Genomic DNA, 14,788 nt, shown 5'->3' with positions numbered 1-14,788 from the left:
GTTTCTGGAGATCAACTCCATCGTTCATTGCCATCCAGGGTGCCCAGCCACTGGAGTGTTGTGATGTCTGTCTATTGCCTTGATCATTGCGGACTCAGGCACATAGATTTTGTCTTTAAAATGGAAGAGCCCGTCTTCCCATAAATAGTTCTCATTGCCATCAAGGCGCGCCTTCTCTTCCGAGGAGATGCCTTTCTTGAAGACTTTTAGAAGATCAGAATCCTGCCCGATTCTAACATTGGCAACCCTTGATTGGTCAATCAGGGTTATGCCTTTGTTGTCATCTTCTATGCCGTTGGCATGATCCTCTCTTCTGGACAAAGTGTCTGCTTTCCCCATCAAAGTTCCAGGCTTATGAATTAATTTATAATTAAACCTAGACAAGTACACCGCATAGCGAGCCTGTCTTCGGTTCAAGTCTCAGGCCGTCATAAAATACTCCAGATTCTTATGATCGGTCCAAATTTCAAATTGGTGCCTAGCACCTTCTAAGTAGTGCTGCTAGTGCTCTAAAGCTCAAATGATGGCCAGCATCTCCTTATCGTAAATTTGATAATTGCGCTCTGTAGGCGACAAACTATGTGATAAATAGGCACAAGGCCTCCAAAGATTGTCAGGGCATTTAATTGATAAAACAGCCCCAGTAGCAAAATCAGAAAAGTCAGTTTCTAGCCGGAACTCTTTGTCTAATTCTGGAACTGCTAATATGGGCGCCGTTGTAAACACCTGTTTAAGCTTATCAAAAGCTTCTTGTTTTTTAGCGCCCCAATGCCAAATAATGTCCTTTTTGGTGAGATCATTCAACGGTCTTGTTTGTGAAGTTTTCAACAAATCTTCGGTAGAAATTGCCTAAGCCAAGGAAGGCCCTAAGTCCTTTGACGCAAGTAGGTTCTGGCCAATCCAATATAGCTTGAACTTTCTCAGGATCCATCCTGATTCCATTCTGGCCTATGATCATACCAAGGAAGTCTACTTCCTTCACTTTGAAATTACATTTTTTGGGTTTGATGAATAGGTCCCGTTCCTGTAAGCGTCGAAGGACTTCTTGCACGATCCTGTCATGCTCAGCCTCATTGTCCGACTTCGTGAATATTAATAAATTGTCAATGTAAATGACGACACAGTTCTCCATATCCGCAAAGATTTTGTTCGTCATGCTCTGAAAGGTTGCCGGTGAATTGGTCAACCCAAAAAACATAACGAGGGGCTTGAAAAATCCTCGGTGGCACGTGAATGCGGCCTTCCAAGCATCTTCTTCTTTGATGCACACATTATTGTACCCCCATCTAAGATCCATCTTTGTTAAGATCTTGGCACCAGCCAATTTGTCTACCAGCTGACTGATCAAAGGCAGTGGATATGCATTTTTAATTGTGTACTCATTCAAGTAACGGTAGTCCATAATCATACACTTTTTACCATCCTTTTTAGGAATGAAGAACACCAGGGACGTCATAGGGCTTTTGGGAGGTCTGATATAACCTTTCCTAAGCTGTTTATCTATGAAACTTGATATGCCAATGCTGACAAGACACAGTCTTGGGGCACTGGAGCACAATGAAAACAACACTCAAAAGAAGAGCAAGAGGTGGGAGTGGTTACCCATTTGGTAGGAACAAGTTAGTTGTTGGTAGACAATAGGAGGACTCGCTGAGTCCTTCCCCATGTATTACTCCTGTATATATACTAAAATACATGAGGTACTGTACAGTCGTAAATAAAGTTTAAAGTCTGATTTATCAGGAAAAATAGGTGTAGCTATATAGAGCTCTATAGCATTATAAGTGATCATAAAGCTGTTATAGTGGTCAAACCTGCTATAGAACTTCTGCCATCTATAGAGCCTTATATAGCTCTATAAATGCTCATATAGATGTTGGAAATTGTTTTGTGGTTGATAGATTTGAACCCTCAACCTGCTAGTTAGCTTTTGGGTGACTAAGCAACCTATAGCCACACATCACATTTATCCACTACACCATGAGAGCTTATAAAATGTATTATACAGGTATTATATATTGACCTTTCATGGACTTGGGTTATTTTTTTACTCATTGTCACCACTTATATTTGGATAAATCATTATTCTTATTTTTATAAATATCAAAGATACAAACTACTATTTTACTAATACAGGATACATAATTAATTAATACTGTATGATTTATTAGCCCTTTTAAGCACCTTGAACTATATTATAGCTATGACCTTTACAGCTATAGGAGCTATGTAAGCTGCTATAGGCTATAAGAGCACTTATAGTACCTTGCCTATAATAACATACTTGACTCCAAACACTTTTGGCCTCTTTCTATTATTGAACAAGTTTATTAGATTAATCCAGAATTTGAGGATGTTATGAATACTTCTCCCCTTGGTTAAATTTTTGCCTACTACTGTACTATAAGGGCTATAAGAGCTATGATTGCACTGATTGCACTATAGTTTCTATGAATGCATTTATATATATAGGTGGTGGCTATATAGTGCTACATAGCAAAAGGTTTTTCCTGATGTTCTAACTGGCCCAAAGGTCATTTGGCTAATGTTGAATGTTTTATTGTCCAAGGCCAACAGCTGAAGACAACCATATGATGTACTCTGTCACCAAACTTGGGCCTAATGCTTCTGGCTACCTACCTGGTGATTTTATACCCCTTTCTGCAATTAGACAGGTTTGTCATGTGATCCCAGTTTTGGGGGGAAATAGAGATACTTGTCCACTTAATTGGACTCACAGTAATGTTTTGGATGTTTGTACAAAATTTTATTTCAATAATTTTAGTAGTAAATATGCTTATCAGATATTATGGTAAATTCAAATTATAAATATTGTTGTTTTGTTTTTAGCTAGATCTTGTGCTATAAAGGCTATGATTGCATTGATAGGGCTATGATTGCTATGAAAGCATCCATATATACATACATATAGTGGCTATATAGTGCTACATAGCAAAAATGTTTTTCCTGATGAAAACTCTGACCTTCATAAGGTTTTGAGACATACCAGAGTTATTATCTGGGATGAAGCACCAATGCAACATTATCATGGCATTGAAGTGTTGGATTATACATTGTGGGATGTTTTGGATAGTCAGCTTCAATTTTTGGGACTTCCGCCAAATAACACCTGTTGTTCCAAGAGGGTCAAGCCTAAGAAGAGTTGATATAGCGGTTGGGGAGGGAAATGAATATAATCCTGTGGGGTTCTTGAACTCTTTGCAAGCATCTGGCCTTCCATCAGGAAAACCCCAGATAGCTCTCATAGCCCTTATAAATCTATAAGGGCTATGACAGCTGGTATAGCAGATATAGTTGGTGTAGACAAGTTCCTACTATATAGCTCTATATAGCTGGCTTGTAACTATACCAGCTCTGATAGCTGTGTATAGTACATATAGCTTTTATAGTTTCTATAGCAAGATTGTGGCTGATAGCAAAAAATCTGTCATCTGTGGGAATTGAACCCACAACCACATGTTGACTGCTTTTTTTTAGCTTACTAAGCATATGTATCCTAGAGCATTTATTCACTATGCTGTGTAGGCTTATAAAATATAACATATAACACAGTATATAACCACTTTTTGGTTAGTGAAATTTCTGATAAGTTGTTATTGTAACTTGAAGCTGCCTTATATTGATGGACTGTGAAATAAACAATTAGCTGATGAGGTACTTCCTATAGTACACCTATGCAATATTCTGGCAATTATTCTGATGATTATTTTGACTTTTTTTAAAGGTGCTTTTGTCAAATTGTTCTGGCTACTTTCACAATTGTTGGGAGACCATGAGAGTGATCATAGATAGAGTCCAGCTATATGGTGCTATAGGCAGCTATGAGAGAGACTATGGATGTGTTATCTGGTAATCAGAAAATTAGTGACATTTTTTATGTTGAACTCACTTATATACAATCCCTGAAGTATGCAACAGACAATTGATATTATATTATATTACTGACATATAGCTATTATAGCTCAAGATCAACTCTCATAGCTCATATAGCCTTACTACTATTACTGTAGGTTTGCACCAACTCTTAAAGGTAAGATAAAAATATTATAGCCCATGTAGTAGCCCATTGACTATATAGTAATATGTATTTTCCTGATGTCCTGAAGCACACCTCAAACTTAAAGCCGGATATCTGCTTATACTCCTCTGCAATATTGATCCCCTAAATGGACTCTGTAATAGAACACACATAATTTTGATAGAGATGAAAAGAAGAGTGTTGAAGTGCCCTGTTTTGGGAGGAAAGTGTGCAGGAATGATAACTATTATTCTATGCCTCACATTAGAACCTTTGTCAGAATAATTGCCCATCAAGCTATCACATCATCAAATCGCTGTCTGTGTTGCCTTTGCCATAACCATCAACTCAAGGGCAATTAGTGACAGGTTGGGCTGGATGTATGTGTTCTAGTGTTTTCACATGGGCAACATTATGTCGCACTGTCTCACTGCACTTCAGGAGATAGAATAAAAGTACTATTTCTGGATGGTTCAAATGACAGACATACTGTCAGTATGTCATATCCCAAAAATTTGACTGGCTTTATCCATGACTGGCAAGTAAATGTTTCCTAAATTCTTACCCTTTTTACTAATGTGTTTTGTTATCATATTATATTATCATCCTTTACCATTGCTGGAATCTCTTTTTTATTATTTCTTATCAGTTTATCAATGTAATACCACAGACTTTTTATGTTACATTATGTGTTGATGTTTGTAAAGATTCAAATAATCATCTGCTTGAATCCAGTATACTGTGCACAGGTTTAAGGCAGGCTTATAAGAACATTCAATGATTGAATTATAGTATAGTTCCATCAGATATTGGCAGTAATACAGATTGCCTGCGCCTGCAAAAGTGAACATCCAAAGCTGGCAATGAAGGCTGGTGAGTACTGTTCTATTAAAATCAGATTCTACCCACTAACCTTCAGAATTTCCCAGACTCAGCCTGTATCCCCCCCATTACCAATGACATATCTATATCATTTAGTATACCTTCAACACTTATGTTCTTTCTGTCCTGCAGCTGCTAATATTGTATAAGCTCATCAACATTGAAGGCTTCTACATCAAAATCTTCATCTTCAAGTTCAACGGCAGTGCCAGCAAAGCCCTTCACCATATGGCTTTTGCATCCAATACAATGGTCCCTGGTTTTTGTGTATGCTTGGATGTTGTCTCCAACAACACTGAAATACCTACCAGAACCATGGTGAGTTGCCCTTTGTAGCTCTTCCATTTTGGCATATGCCATATTTTTTAGGGCCTTATATACCATGTCATAGACCACGGAGTTCCTCAATTGGCTGTCCACTTAAAAGCGTGAAAAATGGGCTTTTGTTGCAAACAGGTACAGACCCTGACATATAGCAGAATAGCTTGCATATGTGGATCACATAAAGGTGAGTGATAGTATGCTGTCAATGACACACTGGCTCACAGGATTGTTAGCTCAGACCAGAGCATATCAAAGCAAGAACTCACAAGATTCTGAGGGCGGTTTTTGCAGAGCACATAGGTGTGGGCATTCTCAAAGTTCAGATTGCAGTATGAAGAAACCAGGTGCCACATGACTGGTGTATAAGTCTCTGCTGTTTTTTGCATGGTTCAGAAACTAAAGTGATCAATTGCTTCCCATGTAACTGAGGGTGCATGTTGTTGCTTTGTATTGTGAGGGGCTGCACAAGCTTCAACCTGAAGACCATTTTCTTGTGCTATCTGACTTGGCACGTATAATCTCTGTTACATCATTGATAGCCTATGTGGTAAGTGATTTTATTGTATGTTGTCTGTTCTTGGGACTCATGTCAGGTAGAAATGGTGGTCCAGGACCGACCATCTACTCCTCCTGTGCAATGATAAACAGTCTTGGCTGCATCATATATAACCTTGATAAGTGAACCCATTGTTCTTGTAGATGAGCCATTCAGCAGAGAAACAACTATCAGGGTATGTCTCTTAGTTTTCTCCATGACTCTGTTGTTCTCATTTTTCACTTAAAACAGATGGAAGAGAAATTTGGCAAGGCTCCACTTAATGTCTTGTATGGCTTCAAGAATGCCATTAATCTTTTGGCTGGTTGTGCAAGCAGGGTATCAGGAAGTTCATACCGGTGTTAGAAAGACTGACATTGTTGGGCTGGAGTGAGATATTCTGATAGCTTGTAACGAAATGATTGTTTTCATTACCTTCTTTACATCTTGGTGATCTGCTATCTACTGCTAATCAACATGAGGCTTGATGGTCTGATAGACTTGCTGATTGGCACCCAATTATCAGTGTCAGTGTACATTGCTAAGTTTATTCATGCAGAACATTTGGGCTTTGGATTGAGCTGTGAGAGAGCCCAATATTTGTGGTATTAGCACAAAATGGGGGGTTCATGCCAGAAGGTCTTACTTTGGTGCAGACCTTATTTACATGATATTAACTTATCATATATTGAATTAGGTAAGTAAGGGAGACTAATTGCTGCACAAGCAAATTGCCTTAGCTTCAATCTCTGCCAGCTTCTTGTGCGCATACTCTGTATCATCTGGGGATACAAGAATACCAGATTCTATCCACCATGCTTCAATGTCTATGAAATTCTACTCTGCCTTTGGATTGCTACTGAAATTGCTGATGAAAACACTAAATGAGACAAAAGGCAGGAGAAACAAGATGTACAGGAGCTCTTTATACCATCCCCACCGCCTCTGGCACGTGTCCCTCAACCAAAGATTGCCCAATGTTTACCACCACCTCCTCTCCTGCAGCATTCTTGCCACCACCAGAGTTGGCAGTTGGGTATTTTGGTGAGATGTGTTTTGCTAGTGAATCATAAATTAATGATTTTTCTCATACGTACAAGTCTCAGCTGGCCAAAATCTCCAGTGAAAATGATATTGACACCACCATATGTTACCCTCTTTTTGTATGGTGATGCAGTCAGTAATTTGTTTTATGCTTAGCTATAGTACTAAGTAAGTAGTTTGAGTCATAGTCTAGTCTACAGTATAGTAAAAAGAAAACCGTTATGCAGGACTGCATTATTTTTTATGTCCCTTATAAGTAGAGATAGTCTTCTTTGTCACCCAGCAAGGCTTCCTGTTATGCAAGATATGCATCAGTGGTTTCAAAGAGCTGGATGTTTGTCACCCTCCCTGGCATAGTCCACTGGGATATATTTGTATTATTTCTGACCCACATCTGAGTTTTGTTGGGTGCATACTGATAGAGGAATATATCTCCAGCTTGTGATGCCCCATATTCAGGAGGGTACTACAAATTCACATTTTTGCCCATGGACTCTAACAAAGCCATTGATCTGTTGATGCCTCTAAGTTTGATGCATGTTCATTTTATGTCGTGTTTTTTGGGGGCCACAAAATTGATGTCAGTTGTCCCTGGTAAACTGTTGCTTGTCTGAGTTGTGGGTGCCAGTGATTCCTGCGGTCCTGGCATTGGTGTTGTAGGAAGAGGTGCATTGTCCTGAGTCTGCTCTGGGCTAACAGAATGCTCGGTAGAAATTGAATTTCTGATTACAAGGGTCAGCATTGTGATTAGGTTAGAATTGTAGGTGTGTACAGGGTTGGATTAACAGATGGCTTCCTCACAACTTTGAAGGGAAAATGCTCCTGTAGCAATGACTTTTCATCCCAAACAACAGGGGAAAACATCACAGCAGAGGGACACTCTTCTTTCCTCAGATGTCTATGCAAAAACACTGGCAAAGAATTGGGATTTGCTGCCTCATACATTCAAAATGTAAGTACAATTTGATTAGTTGGGTTAACACTTACGTCAATATCTGCCTTGTAGCATGAACAATATAACAATATGGTGTGGTTGCATCACAAATGAAGCAAAATTGATATGAAAGGGGTTGTGTGATGTCTTTCATGTTGAGAGGGGGTTGGGGGGTTCAGGACTTTGAAAAAAAAAACTTTTGGTATGACACTTAGTAAATATTCAAATTAGCTCATTGTGCATAATTGCTGGGGGTTTTAAGGTGTTTTTGGAGGCTGATAATCTAACAAAAGCAATTGTATATATTGCAACAAAGACCTTGCAATTTTGAGTTCTTCCAAGTCTTTCTGCCTTGTTTCTGAAAGAGCCTCTCCAACAATGGTCTGGCATGTCCCACCTAATATAATACACACCTTTCGGGCATTTTTTGACTTCTGCTACCTGGTCTGACATGATATTCACAGTGATAGCACTGTTCAGAAAGTACAAGATGCAGTCAAATGTTTCCATCATAGCTGTGTCATCTTCCAGACCCTAGATATTTGACCAACCAGCTTTTCTCTCCCACAGCAACACTCACTTCAACACTATTCACAACTCATCTGAATGTTTTGGTCGCCAAATGGTCTTGTTTCTTGATAACTGAATCAAGGCACATTACAGCTGTAAAATAACCATGGCTTTGCTCAAGTAGATACAAAGCACTGGGTCAAATATTGCTTATCAACCAGAGGCTTGACAAAATTGTGGCCTCTTGTGTTGATTTTGCAGCCAGCAGAATGCTTTCAGGCAACATTCTGGACTATGCAAACCAAAGGGACACCACAGAGAATACAAGGGCGTTGAATGCAGGAGCAAGCTTAGAACATCACAATATTGAACATAACAATGATGATGATAACGGGCCAGTTCCAGGCCCAATGATGCCCAGCTATGTCAAACCATCAATTTGGCATGGTATATTTCAGCTGCTATACAAATACATATTGTACTAAAATATTTTTTAGTGTGTCAATATTTGATGAAGTGCCATGAACTCAGTGTACAACTTCATCAGCCCCGCCTTATTGAGTTACTCCGGTACTTCCTTTACAGCCAAGCGCACATGAACAACCATAACACACCCTCAGCCTTTGATATACCCCTGCACCAATGCCTCATGTTTAATTCAAGGGTAGTTGCAACTGCAGTAGAACCGGTAGTATGTGCCGAGAAACAATTCATGCCACACCTTTGTGGTAAAAGCATGCGGCTCATTACGACTGTACTTTTGTCAAGCACAATCCTTCAATTCCAGGAATCCAAGGACTTGATGTTGCTCATATTTTCACATTCCTTTCTTCCTCACATGATAATACTACTTATCCATGTGCTCTTATACAGTGGTTCTCTCATATTGTGGATGAGCCTGATAGACTCACTTGGTTGCAGAAGGTCCAGCCTGATACAAATGATGATGGATTACCCAGTCTCAAAATTATTCATTTAGACTGTATCTTTTGTAGTGCACATCTCATGCCTTTATTCGGCGATTATGGTCATTAGTTTATCCTATCTGACATTGATTTCACTAACTCACTAGATAAACTTCCTACATTCTACATTAATAAATATATAGACCATCATGCCTTTGGACTTAGCCAAGGATGATTCATAACTTGTCAAACTTGATTTAATACTTCATGTAATTGGACTACGCTTAGATAACACTTTGCTCAAAATGTCTGGATGCTTTTACTTAGACCAGCCTACATATTACTTGCTGTGTCTAAATGAACTTGAAGGTAAGTTGGCTTACTTTCCTGTTCACTTGATAGAGCTTTAATTCCTTATATTTCTTGAACAGTCTTGAAAGTCAGCAAAGTGTGACCAAGTTCCGTCAAGAAATTTGACACTTTACTGATGAAAAGAGTCTGGGCCGCAAAGCTACTAGTCTTAGTAGCATAATTTCCAGTGGGTCAGCAGGAAAATACCATGGTGGAGATGCAATTGTGGCGCTGAGCAAGTCCAAGTGCCCTCTAGATGGGTACAATAGTTGGCAGCCCGAGGTATGTTAACTGTGACTGATGATGATTGCCACAGTGAAGAAAAGTCTTACCCACTAGGTCTTTGATTCTCAGAATATCATTGATAACTGCCCCTTAATGCCTGCCTTGAATAACAAGTCACACCAATTTCTTATTCTCCAAACTGAACTTTTGCTGCCAAATCCTAAGATCAGAAAGATCAGAACAGCATTAGGGTCAGATTTGGAGAATCAGCCCCCCCAGCGCCTAGAGGACACTCTGCAACACATTGAATACAAGCTAAACTCCAGAGTGGCAAACTACATGTCCCAAGTGACCAGTGGCCTATATTATTATATGCTGACTACACTTATAACAGAGACAAGTCATGGGATGATTTGTTGCATAGTAGCCTTCTCATTTTGGTAAGTTATTTCTTCTTCTATGTATTGCATTTGTGGTTTACATTCATCCAGGCTTATAAATATGTGTTTTTATCACCTTTGTTGGTTGACTCTCAGAGTGACATTTGTGCCACTTGTTCTGGAAATGCCCGTATACATGGAATGTTGCAGGTGACACCTGGTACTATTGCATACATAGCTACACAAGTAAGTCACTATTGGTTTGCTTGTTCCCTTTCTGAACATCATTTGGCCAGGTTTGTTTTGCACTTCCATTGCAGTCCTTTTGTCTTCATTGCAAATGATATACTATAACCGTGTCTAATTTCTCGAAACACCTCTCCCTTATTTGAATCTATTGAGCACACTTTGACACTTATTTCTCAGGCATTAAATTCTACAGCAGTCCAGGTAGGTGTATCTATCTGTTGTGTGGGGCGGTTGTAGGGCAGCAGATACCCAGTGAGCGGACGACTATTGGCCGATGATCAGGCAACAAGTGGGTGATGCATTCCAAGTTTCTCAAAATATCTTATTTTGGCCCTTCCTTAGACAGCCATTAAAATACCTATTTTTCCAATATCAAAAATAAGATAGAAAATGAGATATTTTGGTTTTGCAGTTATATTTGTTAATATATCAAATTTTGTAGAGTTAGAAAACTTTCCGTTGAATTTCAAATAATTTGAAGTGATTTCACATTGACCAAATTAAATATTCTGACTGCTCTTTAATAATGATGGAATTTCCATGAAAATTTGATGTTTTGATTAGTATTTCAATGTCACTCAACATTCTTTCTTTCACTGTAATCAAAATGCTGATGCAAAATTTAATGTTTCATTTGTAATTTTCTATGTCATTTTGGGACAACAAAATTCTCCTCACTGTGAAGTGACAGTGGCAGAGCCACGGGTTGGATTTACTCTGTGATTATAACCAGCTTTTTGTGGCCACCATTGTTCTTTCACATGATATTTATATATGTTTGTTATATAAGAAGCATGTATTTATGTTGTTACGGCATTCTTTTGCCAGGGGAATCCTTCTCCCACACCTTTTCCCGTGCTCTGAGGGACCAAATATCCAACAGGACCTTGTCTAAAACAAAGGGGACAATGGTCCCAAAAGTTGTGTGCAACGCATGTGGGAGCACATTTTTTTGCTTAGTTTTGCTCGCATAGTTGTTTGTGGCACCACGGGTGTGGAAGGTGCTGCAGGCACCTGACAGTTCAAGTTGCAGCAAAGCTTTGACAACAGTATGCAATTCTCCCAACACATTATTCAATGCATGTCATATGAGTGGTCCAGCAGACATCCATGTAATTTATACAGGCTCGAGTCTAAGTGCTAAGTCCTCACTTGTAGGTATAATAGTGGTAGAATGAAGGTGGAGCCCACTCATAGTTATAGTGTTTGAATGTAGACTATGTTATTAGTGGAATAAACAGGCACTTAAATGATATGCTGCCATAAAGTAATTATCTATGAACTCAAATCAGTAATGGGATGATAAAATTTTGAGGCTACTAACCAAAGGATTGTTTCAATCATCGCTATCCAGGAGTGTGATGGGATATTCTGCTGACATCCCGGCAGAAACACGATAATGGTATCCCATAATGTTCTGAGCATGATAAATGTCTATGTGGCCATGGTTGCTAGTGCGGGCCCATTTAGTGTCCCGCTGGTGTTGAGAGCCAACTTCATGGCAGCAAATGTCCATGAAAAAGACCTTTGAAGTCCTTGCGAGTTTGGGTTTTGGAGCACCTTCTTATCACCCAGCCAGGTGTGGTTGTTGCCATCAGTGATGGATCCAGCATCAAGTTCAGGAGGTGTGGGATCTGTGCCAGTGGATGTCATGTTCTCATGCATGGAAAATAGTTTGGGGTGGCGATACAGAGGTACCGCCCAATGACAGATGATTTCAGAGAAAAAAGAGGGAGGTGGTGGAGGAACTGCCTGCACGAGATGCTTGCAGAGGTAGAAAGCATTGTGTTTTTGATTCCCAAGGCGCACTGCCATGTCCTGACTGATGTTTGATAGTATTGTGCACTGCAATGTGATTTTGACAGTATTTTTCAAGCAGTCTTGAATTTCACCTGATATGTTGTGAGTTTCTTTGCATGTCCAAGGCAATGGCCATCTTTTACAGTACTGGCACGCTGCATGTATGCAGGGGTGACTTTTGTGAGAAGAATCCACACAAGTTGATCCAAACGAGGCCACAGGAGGTGGTGCAGATAATTGTGCTTTAATTGTCTGAAGTGATTTTCAACATTCATTGTGGTCCAAACTCTGGAAATTCTTGATGTTGTTGATCGTGCTCGCAGATCTTATCGTGCAGGCAAGTACCATGCTGTCCACAGGTATCCCCATACCTCCCAGAGGCCTCGCACTTAGCAGAATGTGTACATTTCAAAGATAAATTACATTTCCCGCCTGAGTCACATTCAATGAATAGTGGGTGCTGGCAGAAGTGCTTGGCAAAAAGGTGAAGAATGGCTTTGCGGTGAGGCACAGGACAGAATACATAGTCTGGGCTGTCAGACTTTTGCTCGCCTTCGTCAAATACCCAGTCAGGTGCATCCTCTACTTCAACACCATTGTCATCTCTCAAGCCTCTTAGGATGCCCCCACCTTCATCATCATCACCACTAGCACTGCTGGTGTCATCATCTTCAGAGACTTGATCTCCATCTTCCAAATTCCCAGCTAATTCAGTTTCGGGCAAACCAGACAAAGGAGGAAGGACAATAACCAGTTTTTGCTTTTGTGGTATGGTGAGAGGCTGTACTATACCATTCAAGCGCACAGTTATTCGTGGCAGAGCTTGTGTAGCCACATAAGCATCCTCATTACTCTGTACATAATTCCAGTGAGCTTCAAGATATTATCAGCATGTAACATGGTAAAATACATACCAGCGGCAATTATCATTGTGCCAGAGGCACAAAATTCTGATCTATCCAATGGAACTTGAGATGTGCAATATTGGCATCATAGAATGCAGGCATACACCGCAAAATTGCCAGCCTCTGCTTAATGGCCCGGAGTGCATGCCAAAAGCACAATTGGTGCTTTGCCTCTGGAAATTCAGCTCGGAGTGCATTGATCTCAGTCCAATCCTTGTCTGAGAGTGTGATAAGAATCTGGAGGTCCCAGTTATTTTTAAGACATTTGAGGAACTGACAAAGGAGCTTTTCTTTACCTCCTAGTTTGCTGCCATTGGACTGAATCAAAATGTATCCAAGAGGAAGGCCTGATCCATATACTTTGCCAAGTGCAGCATACAACTCGAACTGTGTGCCATTTGTATTCCCTATTGATCAAGCCATCAGTGCCTGAATTCTCATGTACATCAAAAGTCTCACATGTGGAATCAAGAGATAGCTCTTGTATTCTTCCACCCCACTGCTTCAAGGCATCTGGGAGCACAAAAGCCAGAGCCTCTAAACTGGGTTCTGGAATCAGCTCAATTGGCAACACAGAGTAAACCCCTAGTCCTCCTTGTTTGCATCCCTCCTCCAGAAGCATTTTTGCTGACACCATCTCATCTTCATCACGCTTCCATTGCTGGCTGCCAATTTTAGACCAGATCTGGTAGATATCCTTCCCCGTAAACATCAGATTAGGGTACTTCTCGAGAATTTTATTCCATAACTGTGAGAGAATATGTCTTCTCACATAGTTAGCATACCTGTGAGCTAGTTGAATCTGAATTTCATTTCACGAGTTCATGAACCTCTTTTGGGATATCAATGCAACAGTAAGGGATATGATCCTCTCGGTGTGTCACAGATATTTCAGCGATCATAGAGTGACGTGAAATAGTGATATACAGCCGGCCTTCACATGCAAAGGTAAGCATGCTCTGCTTATCACGTTTCTTCTCTACATCCGGAGCACTCTTTTTAGGCTTCTTGGAGTGTGTATTTCTCTGTGCACAATGACATCTATACTGGATTATGTCACCACCAGAACGTCGATAAACATATTTACTATGATAGCTAGAAGATGATGATTGACTTTAATATCATGTGGAAATTGGCAGCAGTGCTACTTACAGCCAATGGTAACTCATCATATCCCAAATTAACTTGGTAATACAGTCTGCAATTGTGCGGGTATCCAGAGACAGATTTGGGTTGACACTGCTAATGTCCACATTAGCATCCACTTCAAGGTGATTCCCCTGCCTGCTGAGAAGTGCGAGGAAGTCTTCCAGTGCTACAACACCAAGTCCAGCAGCCGCTGACTCATTGGTGGGTTCGTTGGTGGTATTTTCCTTCTCAGTATCCCATATTTCACGGTACTTCTCTTTAGCCCATTCAGACTGTCGTACAGAACAAGACATACAAGTTGCCTTTGGCAGTCCTTTGCCCTTGCCATTGGTAGCCAAGGCAAACTGTTTCGAAGCAAGTACCCGCTTGCACCCAATGCATTCCTTGGTTGTTGCCTCGGTCAAGGTTATGTTGTCGGCATCACTGGTCCCTAAACGAGGCATAGCGAACCAGCGCTATGGGCAAGAAGCTGATAGGCTGGGAGGAAGTGCGGGCAGTCAACGTAAACGTTCCAGACGCTTTCAACGTGTCTGGGTCCAGCAAACAAACAATCATA

At 40.3% G+C, this 14,788-nt stretch overlaps 4 protein-coding genes across 4 annotated transcripts; 2 read left to right on the top strand and 2 right to left on the bottom strand.

The window, feature by feature from the left end:
* Positions 1-5,149: 5,149 nt before the first annotated feature.
* SERLADRAFT_432398 (uncharacterized protein) lies at positions 5,150-5,353 on the top strand (the record flags this gene model as incomplete). Its single annotated transcript, XM_007312596.1, has 2 exons — positions 5,150-5,239; positions 5,291-5,353. 2 exons carry the CDS (start codon positions 5,150-5,152, stop codon positions 5,351-5,353), a joined length of 153 nt encoding a protein of 50 aa, XP_007312658.1.
* A 4,125-nt stretch (positions 5,354-9,478) lies between these two features.
* Positions 9,479-10,675, top strand: SERLADRAFT_404794 (uncharacterized protein; the record flags this gene model as incomplete). Its single annotated transcript, XM_007312595.1, has 8 exons — positions 9,479-9,542; positions 9,605-9,621; positions 9,669-9,806; positions 9,864-10,000; positions 10,144-10,189; positions 10,340-10,375; positions 10,556-10,579; positions 10,616-10,675. 8 exons carry the CDS (start codon positions 9,479-9,481, stop codon positions 10,673-10,675), a joined length of 522 nt encoding a protein of 173 aa, XP_007312657.1.
* A 1,137-nt stretch (positions 10,676-11,812) lies between these two features.
* SERLADRAFT_432397 (uncharacterized protein) lies at positions 11,813-12,193 on the bottom strand (the record flags this gene model as incomplete). The annotated part of the gene is made up of 1 exon (XM_007312594.1): positions 11,813-12,193. The coding sequence occupies one exon, from the start codon at positions 12,191-12,193 to the stop codon at positions 11,813-11,815; it is 381 nt and encodes a 126-aa protein (XP_007312656.1).
* Positions 12,194-12,449: 256 nt separating this feature from the next.
* Positions 12,450-14,675, bottom strand: SERLADRAFT_432396 (uncharacterized protein; the record flags this gene model as incomplete). Its single annotated transcript, XM_007312593.1, has 5 exons — positions 12,450-13,031; positions 13,123-13,490; positions 13,543-13,831; positions 13,902-14,178; positions 14,236-14,675. 5 exons carry the CDS (start codon positions 14,673-14,675, stop codon positions 12,450-12,452), a joined length of 1,956 nt encoding a protein of 651 aa, XP_007312655.1.
* Between the last annotated feature and the right edge of the window lie 113 nt (positions 14,676-14,788).

The sequence above is a fragment of the Serpula lacrymans genome, assembly GCF_000218685.1.
Source record: "Serpula lacrymans var. lacrymans S7.9 unplaced genomic scaffold SERLAscaffold_1, whole genome shotgun sequence".
NCBI classification, from domain to species: Eukaryota; Fungi; Basidiomycota; class Agaricomycetes; order Boletales; family Serpulaceae; genus Serpula; species Serpula lacrymans.
Note: the sequence above shows the minus strand (reverse complement) of the source record. Positions and strands in the feature narration are given on the sequence as shown.